The 10,419-nt window shown below is 36.3% G+C and overlaps 1 protein-coding gene across 1 annotated transcript in view; it reads right to left on the bottom strand.

Moving 5' to 3' along the window:
- Window positions 1-1,551: 1,551 nt before the first annotated feature.
- The window catches only part of RhoGEF64C (Rho guanine nucleotide exchange factor at 64C), a 171,910-nt gene continuing 163,042 nt past the window's right edge, over window positions 1,552-10,419 (bottom strand). The window contains exons 5-11 of the mRNA XM_076122406.1: window positions 8,304-10,406; window positions 7,943-8,220; window positions 7,410-7,616; window positions 6,930-7,219; window positions 3,919-4,030; window positions 3,048-3,311; window positions 1,552-2,755 (exon numbers count right to left, since the gene is read on the bottom strand). Of these exons, the coding sequence (XP_075978521.1) occupies window positions 2,624-2,755; window positions 3,048-3,311; window positions 3,919-4,030; window positions 6,930-7,219; window positions 7,410-7,616; window positions 7,943-8,220; window positions 8,304-10,406 (3,386 nt within the window). The 3' untranslated portion in view covers window positions 1,552-2,623. The remainder of the gene's footprint in view (window positions 2,756-3,047; window positions 3,312-3,918; window positions 4,031-6,929; window positions 7,220-7,409; window positions 7,617-7,942; window positions 8,221-8,303; window positions 10,407-10,419) is intronic.

Raw genomic sequence — 10,419 nt, 5'->3', positions numbered from 1 at the left:
CTTAGAGACTGTCATTTTTCAAACTTTGTTGCGAAGATAAATGGTGATTTTACTAAATACATTCACTTCACTTTATAAGTAGACAAAAAGAAAATATCTCCAATACTTAGTGTATTGTATTTTGTTGCTTCGATCACAAAATATTTCGCGAATATTGCTGCGAAAAACTAACAACAGGTAACTTTTTTATGACACACACTTTACAGTTTACAAAATCTCTTCTACTGAGAATTTTCTACCATTTCTAGTTCCAAAACACACATTATAATTGTCAACCGCTTCAATATACACTGGCTTTGACAACCAAAATAAAAGTCTTGTTAAATTGAGATCACCCACAATCCTCTTACCAAACTACCCTCAATATTATTAATAAACTCTATCAATTCCAAAATATTGGAGCCTTTTTCCTCTACCCTACAGGATAACAATTCCCATAGAGCAAGTGAACCGAAAGTCATCTCAAAAGACGCAGCGAATAATGATAATATTGATGAAACCGTGTCAATCGTTATTGCGCTGTGTGTCTGTCTGTCCCAGATATTAATAATAACATCGCCTACACTCGGAGTTTATCACAGCTATTCACATTTGCCAAAAGCAACGTGCACGCTAAATAAGAAAGATCTTTTGATTTCACGGAACGTTGACGGATACGACTGCGGTCCGGAATGGAGTCATATTTTTGAGGTGACCAGATTTAAAAAAGCATATTAAGTTGTAGCTGAGAATTAAACTTCATTGTCGATCTATTTAGTTTTCACTTCTTTAGAAACCATAAATTCCAATAATCAAACATTTTATTTATCAATGAAGTTTTGAGACTCACTTTCGCTGCGTCAAAAGTAACTTACACGTACATTTTACCTACATGTACCTTCAAAAGTAATTTAACCAAAATATATCACGGTAATTTTCCAACAAGAATTGATACAGAAAATGAACCTCGTACGTACTGAAATGAGAAAACCCGAACCAATAAATTCTCCATTAGGACTCGTCAAGGCATCGTTGGGTGTAAGGAGGCTCGTGAAAGGCGAAAGATGTTATAATTATATCGTTATTTGCTCTGAGCTCAGGAAATGAGCCTGTGTGCTGTATAACATTTAGTACACGAACTTTCATATCAGACCTAATATTGTGTTTGCAGACGTGCCTATAAATAAAGGAGATTTGGTTACTATGAATAGTAGTTTAATATATGAAAGTCTTACCAACTAAGAATATAGGTTAGACGAAAAATTATAATCTAGAATTATACGGAAATATTACCTTAGTTTGCTGTAGCACGGGGAAACGATTATCTACTATTATTGACAACGGGCTAGCTATCAACAAATTTTGTATAAAAATCCGATCAGCGCCTCTAGTGGAAGGCGTGGGAACTAATTCTACAGTACATTTGACATGTCATTCTTTTGATATTGTTACCGTGGTCGTGGTCGCATACTAAATGTATCATATTCCTGGTAAATGTATCTGACTGAGATACGTCATGGGATTTATTATCACGGTTTCTAAGGCTTTGTTACAAGAAAATGAAAAACGAAATTATTCATTAATTTATTTATTTCCTGTCTTCTCTAATAAAATAACAGATACAATATATTCCCAAGGCGAAACAGATTTGTCTAACATCTATTATAGCAAATCTACATCTAACTATCCTATTACATACAATAAATACAACACAATATAGTATATTTTATTCTTAAATATCATTTATTATTACACAAAGTATCCCTTAAGACTAGTCAGGAAATTATTTATGTTATTTTTGAACAATTGTTAATGTTAAAAATAAAATAATTACATGATGTCTGAATGATTACAAAGCTTTTTTTTGTCATTTTATAATTTTATTTTTTTGTTGACAGGATATCACAGCTATTAAAGTTAATCTATATACAATATGTCTTATGTTATGGTTTTGTTAATATAATAGATGCTTACAATCGTTATAGGGCACATAAAATGTTAAAACATCTAAATTTTGGTGTAAAGCTAATTATAACTAGTGGCAAACTGTTCTGGAAATATTTACAATTAAACAAAAAATATAATAAAAACAAACAAATACCAGGAATGTTTAATGTTAAATCTAGTAAAAATAAAATTTTATTTAAAAATGCACTTATTTCACCAATGTTTTTAAAATAAAATTATTCTTTAACCCTTTATGAGCGTAGCTACCACCAAACCACAAAAATACTTCGACGCTTAATGCATCTGCACTTAAAGGGTTAATTCATAAGACAAGTGCCAAAGCCTTGCGGCAGATGGCACCACCGTAGCTTCAATTTGTCGCATTCAAAATAATTTATTACAATATTAGTAAATTTTGTATGGTCACAAGCGATACACCAAAACGTCAACCGTCACACAAGAGCCTATACCGATAACACCTCGAAATTGAATTTAAAACCTCCAAAAAGACCATTGTCATGAAAAACCATACCTTAATTTAAACTAAATGCGTTAATTTGCGGCCAGTTCGTTTTATCAGTCAATTCGAAATTTAAACCACCGAAAAATAAAAAACCACTGCGTCGAACTGGCAATTTTTTTTACTAATTTCAAGAGTACTTTATCGCTAGCCAGTAAGGTCGTTCACCCCGTGACGTCAGTTCCTGGTCAGCATGGGGTTGATCATGATGTTCGCTAGCGCGTTGCGTCGTTTGCGCCATGCACCTGCGCCTTGCGCGTGGTACTGCAACTGGCGGTACCAGGTGCGCGTGCGAGTGTTTTCTTCCGCCTGCAAAATATAAACAAAATACATGTGATTTAACTTATATGAATTCATGCATGAGATAATATTTAAAATTGTAATAACTCAAATAACTCAAAGAGTAATAACTCAAAACTGTTAATAAATTGTGAATATAGTTAACACTTTAAATTAAAGATCATATCAGAAAAAGTTTTGGTAAAAGATGGTGCAGTATAAAAGTCAGAAAAAGAGTAGCGTTTATAAATTTTAAACGATTTAGTTTTTTTTTTATTGACCACTATTCATTAAATGAATACCAACTGACAATCGAACCCACCTTAAAAATATACGAGTCTTTAGTAGTAATTTCGTGAACTTCGAAGAAATGTTCAGGCTCATGGTCCGCGGCGACCACACAGCGGTCTAGGAACAGTGGCTCCCTCTGCAAGGTGTACCGGCCAGCCTTCTCCCTCACAAGCAGGAGAGCTGCCTCTCTCACTCCACTGCGTGCGAAGAGTGCCTCTCCTTCCTTCTCCCGGGCCTCCCTGTCTCTCGCCTCCCTTGTTTCTCGGATCTCGTTCGTTTTGTGGGTGATCGTTGGCTAGGGACAAACAAATATATTGGTATAGAGGTAGAAATTAGTATGGTTTAAACATACCTGCTTATATTGCCTGATTTGATCTTGAAAAAGAGGATGATCGTATTTTATAAAAAATATTTGGTTATTTTTAATAAGGTTCATATCCACTTGTAGAATAGTAAAGAGCGACAAATTTTAACGACTAACTTTAATTTAATATTATTTTCGCTAACACAACAATCTTCAATTATGTAATCGTAAGGTAATTTGTGTTACTAATACAACAACACTTATGAAGAACCGAGGTTTCCAACATTGTTAAACTGCTACACCGGGTACTTTCATACCTTTGCACAACAGAGCAACAATTCGTCCCCAAACACCGTTTAGTGTAATGTAAGCAAAGTTAAACTACATTTGCATTGTATAGTGAAGTTTTAAAATTACAGAACCTATTTCTTCTAGCAAATAAAACTGCTCTAAATCCATTACTTCAAATCGCATGCGTACGGCTCATGCCTCTCGATTTAGTTGAATTCAATTCTAAAATCGAATAACCAAATCCAATAACTATTGAGACTAGTCCAACCATACGGAACCCACACGCAACACGAAAAACAGAACTCACCTTTCCGTTAGTTACCAAAAGAGCGTTGATTGGCGTCAACTTGATAGTGCGCCCTTTCCGCCAGTTGTTGTCGTTGGGCTGGGTGAACAGCAGCTTACCCTCCATTGCGAACCTTAAAACAAAGAACACAAAGCTCAAATTTCATCAACAACACACACTGGAAGGATTTGTCGTCATTTTATTTGTAGAAGGTACGTCAATTTGAGGGAATAAGGTCGATTGGGCTTCGCGTCACTTGAGTCTCGGCCCTGTTATGGCTGAATAAAAATCTCGCCTTATTAAACGTTCAGTCGCTCGTGGAATATGTAGTCCTAATCAGAATAAAAGTACTTGAGGATTGAGATGTTTACGGAAGTTCAGGAGAATTTTATATATTTCTATCATTATGCTAAGCTTTATTTATTGATAATGCCGTAACGACGGCGATCGGTATTGTGACGATCTGTATCATAAAACATTGTCCATTTTCTTGACTAATTCTAATCACGACAGATAACAAACATTTCAAACATTTTCTTTTTTAAATTGGTTTATACCACCTTGAGGATATAATTCCAAAAGGTGACTAAACCGCTTGCTAGAATAATTCCTTTTATTATAAAACCGTTCACGCATTTAGCAGACAAACACGCCTAGGCACTAGCAAAGCAAAGCAATCTAAGAAATTAAAAATTATAAAATAATTATTATATTTGTTATAGGTATAACTTTAATTTAGTGTTGGCAGCACTGTATCACTACACATGACGTCATAACATCGTATTTCGAGTTCGCAAGCGTCGTGATAAATTCCAAGCTAGCTTAAACATTAATTTCAGTCTAGGGTGTATTACTGAAATGAAATATATTTCCGGCATTCGTCTTACTTCAATTAGCTATATATGTTTGTTATGTGGCTTACTTATTTTATTGAGACAATAAAATCTTTATAGTGTTGAAAGACATTTTGATATTACAACCAGTAGACTGATAGAGTCAGGGTTTAAAAAACGTTACAAAATGTCGAGAGGCAATTTCCTACTATTATCGGGTAGCAACAACCGGCTGGTTATCGACAAATTTTATGAAAATCTGACCAGCGCCTCAGGCGAGCGCCGTGGCAACTACTTTTGCAGCTTATTTTAAATGACAAACTTTCGATACTTAATAGATCCGACTGTAGATCATCGCGCTACATATCGTAATATAGCTTGTGCTAAAATCAAATGGCTTGTATCACTTTAAAACAGTTGAAGCTCAAAGTTTTAACAGTATGTGCCTTATCTAAAACCGAAATCCTAGATCCATCAGTAGTCCCGAAAATAATTGCCTTTACAAAACTCTCTAAACACTGTTCCGAAACTGGAAAAAAGAGCCAAAAATATCAAACCAAACAATGTATCGTATATCAACAGAACGGAATACAATTCCTAAATCTGTAGTACCTTTATAAATAAAACACAAAGTAAGGGCGGAGGTAACCCAAGTCGTAAGGTTACAATGCAGGTACCATTAAAATACGTTCAGTAGTTTGTAACTCGCAGGCAACAATATTGCAAAAAGGTTGCTTTACTTAAGTGATTTCTTATAGCGCCTGCAGTCGCTTTTTTATATCTATCGACTTTGGGATAGATTTCATTATTATAGAGTTTTTAGAGCAGCTTATTCTAGATGCTGGTTTATTTTGTGGCATGGATTTGAAAAATACTGCATCCGTTGAGACTGGAAGCCGACTCCAACATAGTTGGAAGAAAGGCGAGGGTGATAATGATTTGAAGGATTTTATCTAAAAAAAAAAATGGCTTGTACAAGATTTGTATTTTATGTTAGAGATCGAAAACGATATTGCAAACAAATTAATCCGATGTGAGTATTTTTGTATCTTAATTGTTAATTCTTATCTGTCAATCCGTTTTACAGAAATAATTACAACTATGAATTTCTACAAAAACAAAAATAAATCTGATTGATTAATTGTATCGGCAAAACCACCGACAATGTTCTGAAATTCCACATTCCGAAACAGCCAACTGAATCGCGCAATCGCGTTCCCCTATAAACATTTTAGATCACATAAAACACGGCTCTGCGTGGCTTATAAAACCCTTCCAATAATCCACTTGGCAAATGTTTAGATATCGTAAACTCCAGGCTTCACGCTTTAATTTGCAGCTTTGACTCCGGAAACTGTACACTTTTATCGTCAAATAACATATTTTTAAACTAACATTATAGTACAATGAGTTAAAAACGTTATATCCTTTTTACAAGTATAATTACTTGTATTTGTGTAGGTCTCAAGTCGTAAAAAGCCCTGTTGAATAGCTCTCGCCGCTGTTACTGCCACTAAAGCGGCGATTATCAACTTTACGGTCCAAGTAATAAGAGTTAAGTGGTGATCACAGAAAATATGAAAGATTTTAAGTTGGAATTATTATTTTTATTTGTGAGTTATGAGGGCTCTTCACTTTAAGGATACTGTTTTGAAATTGAAAAGCTTTATTCGTTGTTTGCTAAACGTTTAAAGGGTTACAGCTTATTGTACGATATTAAAGTAGCAATAACATGTACTTAGAAAAAGTATTTGTTATGGTACTTTATAATATTTTATGAAAACGAACTGTTTGAGAAGGGAGCATAAGTAGCGACACAAATGTCTTATAATTATGTCTTTAGCAATTTACTTGCCTAATAATATCTGCAATTATAAATCCATTTTCCAACCTTTTTCCTATTACAGACAAGAATATCCACAAAAAGACGAATCTAAAATTTAATCAAAGTTCACAACTTAGACCATCAAGCGGACCTGCGTCCCGCCATGGATCTACTAATGGGAACATTTGTACCATCTACCAATAGGACGGAATGTGCCGAGGCTACAATTTAGCGAAATATATTAAATTATATTGAAGTTAATGTTAATGTTTATGAAAAAGTATATCCATTGTTCAATCAATTAGTTACTTAGCTTTTAATACACGAACAAGCAGTTTTTTTTCATTCCTCGACTTTGAAAAAGTATTACTAACCTGGCGTCATCATGATTCCAGTCTAGGACATCAACAGCCATCTTCCTCAGTTTAATATCAGCCACGTGGAGATCATGAGCAGTTCTTCTTGCTGCAGCCAGTCTTCGCCACAGCGGTACATCTCTGGCTGCAGCTGCAGCGGCGGCGGCAGCTGCGTTGATCTCTTCAAGCCTGGACTCCACGCAGCGCTGGGCGGCCTTGACGTCTTCTCGTTCGGTCGCACAGGCGGCAGTCGCACGGTAAAGCCGGGAGAGAAGGAGGGGATATTTTGTCACGCGTTGTACTGGCACCTGAAATTATTTGATTTTATAATTATGAACTGTTTTAAAAATAAATTTAATACGTAGGTACTAGTAAACATTTCAATGTGGTTAATAGTGTCCTGAATAAAAAAGTTTGACCAATAATAGGTTCGCCTGATATCTTAAATGGATAATGTATTCATAAAATCTGTGTATGTACAAAATATGTGCTAGTTACCATGAGAAATGAGTTTAGATTCATTCTCCTCAAGACGGCGTTTTCCATCTGCGAGACGCGTAAGAATATCCTCAGGAGTTCCTTCTCCTTCTCGAGACCAGCCAGCAGGAGGGCGGCACCAGCTTGCTTCACGCAGTATGACTGGAATGCCGTCAGCATGCCTGAACACTCCAGCAGGATCTTCCCAACATTCACGGTCAGCAAGTCCTGGAAAACAAATTTAACATTACTATACGTAAGTGAAAAAAAAATATCAATAAATTTTAAAATGACTTTACGCTAGACTTTTACTGTAGATAGGTGTGGTAGGTTACTGTAGCTGTCGATTACCGACTACCAGCTATGGAGAAGTTTTGCACGAGAATCTGATCAGCGCCTCTAGTGGGCTCCGTAGAAACAATTTTGGCAGTACGTTTTAAATGTCAAACTCGAGAGTTTGACAGTACTAACTGTAGAGAATTGGACTACTAAGATAGTAATCTTGTAAATTAATTCAAAGCTAATTTTGTTATTCAAGATAAAATATCAACTACCTCATCGCCTTGGTCCACAGCAATTTCAAGTCCGTCTCTCAATTTCTCAGACAGTACTTGATTGTTCTCAATTAGTTCTTCAACATTCAAGAAAATAGCACTAAGTTGCTCTTGCGTCAGTAGGCCAGCTACCAACATCGGTTTGTAGAATTCTTCAAGTATTATTTGAAGATCTCGACCGTACTTCTCTTCTGTTTCCACTATTTCTGTAATGATTTCTTTCCTCTCTGCTCTTTTCTTGGCACATTTTCTGCACACTAATGGCGCGTATATTGAACCTAAAACACAAGTATCAGATAGACATTAGTAATCATTGTTAATAATATAGAAAAGATGGTGTATAAATATGTGAGTGACTTACCTTGTTCTGTCAATTGGGTTTCAACTGCAGTATCGCAATCCTCGCAAAGATGTATTGGGGTATCTTTGTCGCTTATCGTATTACAAGGAGACGTTTTACCTTGAAGTCTACTTCTTGAAGACTTACTCGTCTCTGAACCAACACCGGAGTCATTTCTTTCAATTTCAGCTGATGTCTTTTTACACACCACAGCTTTTTCTAGACTTTCATGATTTATTATTAGCGAGTTATCTTCACTAGAATCTGAAGCATTTGATAACTGGCTAGTATTACTACTTAGGTGTGTATCAATGATTTCTCTGTTAATAGTTTTTTCTTTTGATTCTTCTGCATTCGATGATTCGTTCTGCGTTGCGTAACTGGTGATGTAGGTTTCTTCATCATCAATACCTCTCTCTTTAGCATCAACCAAGTAAGACAAAATGTCATACTTAGACGCACCTTCAAATATTGAACGTGATCCGCTACGTTTGTCATCATCTAATATTAACAGTGAATTTGGCGGTGGGTTTACGGGTAATGGCGGTGGCATGTCTCCAATCTCTTCGTAAATCGGATCACTATTCAATCTGATTGATTCGTAATGATGGTCATCGTCAGTATTGTTGGCAATTTCTATTTCACACAACGCAGCGTCAACCAGCATCTGGTAAAATTTCGATCTCGTTGAATTCGTATCGTCTTCAGTAGATAATTCACTCGCCGAAGCATTATAGCAGTCCGACATTGGCTCGAGATCAGAAAAAACTCCCATAGCACCGCTCTCGTACTCCATACTTTCATAGGGAGCAGAGCAGCTATTATCTTCATTCTCTGCGCAGACGGAGGAGTCGATAGAGTTTTGCTTCTTCGACTCTACGTCTTTGGCACTATTCTCATTCTTTGGTTTCATTTCTTCTTTCTTGCTTACTTCTTTAGCACTCTCTTCTTTCAAATTTTTCAATGAGCTTTCAATTAGTTTTTCTATTGTGATTTCACTGCTGTCTGTCCCTTCTGAGTTCTTAGTTTCTTGGAGTTTTATCAAAGAGTTTTCTATAAGTTTTTTAACCAAGTCTGAGTCTAAGCCGTCTGCTAAATGGGCAAAGAAAGGATCATCGAAGAGCTTAGTAACGAAATTGCCGTTCTTCGGTTGTAAGTCTGCTCCATTATTCAAAGTTTGATCGTCTTTTTTCCCACACACGTGCGGAATTAGGTTTCGTTTAACAGCTTCTACGGGATCGTTAAGTATTGAAGATAAGTCTCTTGAAGAGTTCTGATCTCGGGAATCGTTATTTCTATCCGCGTAATATTCCTCGTAAGTATTAGCTTCTAACTTCTTCTCACTTTCTTGTGAGAGAACAGCTCCGATGTAGATTTGACTTTTAGATTTTTTGATTTCCTTCTGAGGAGTGCCTACACTGATTGTAACCGTAGTACCGGTCTGATAAGTATTGCACGTGTTCCCATAGTCATCATTTACGACAACTGATGATAAATAAATAGGTGTGTCGCTACTAACATTCATAGTTGAATAGCATTCGTTACCGTTAATTTGTATAGACGTCTTCCGAGGCTCATTTTCTGAAGATCTCATAACACCGGACTGTGTTTTCGGTTCATCAGTGTCTGAGTCAAACTGCTTAACCCTCAAAATGGTTTTCTGTTCGTAGTCATTTGCATCAGACCATTCATCGCTGGTTGAACTAGTCGAATTGTTACGGACGAACCGAGTTTTGACATAATTATGTTTCTTTGATTTTGTACGTTCTTTTGATTTCATCCTGGGCGGAGGTTCGGGAGATTCAGAGATGCCCCGACGTAGATTATTTAGAATATTCCGAGTTATATCGCTGCTATCGCTTAGATTCCCAGATTCCATATTATCATTAAACGCTGGTTTAGTTTCCTGTGGCACTTCCTGCGGTTGATTAGGTACATATTGGTGCTGATTGCAAACTTCGTTTTCTACGACTGACGTCAGGAAAACTTGGCTCGTATGACCGTGTTTGCTTTTAGGTCGCAACGCCATTGTGTCTAAAAACTTCGGTGGTTCCACAAACAACGTTGGTGCAATACGTTCAGATTCCGAGCGACGAAGCACTGGCACCTTCGGGATGTTGTTATCTGCAAAAAAAAG

The sequence above is a fragment of the Anticarsia gemmatalis genome, chromosome 14, assembly GCF_050436995.1.
Source record: "Anticarsia gemmatalis isolate Benzon Research Colony breed Stoneville strain chromosome 14, ilAntGemm2 primary, whole genome shotgun sequence".
NCBI classification, from domain to species: Eukaryota; Metazoa; Arthropoda; class Insecta; order Lepidoptera; family Erebidae; genus Anticarsia; species Anticarsia gemmatalis.
Note: the sequence above shows the minus strand (reverse complement) of the source record. Positions and strands in the feature narration are given on the sequence as shown.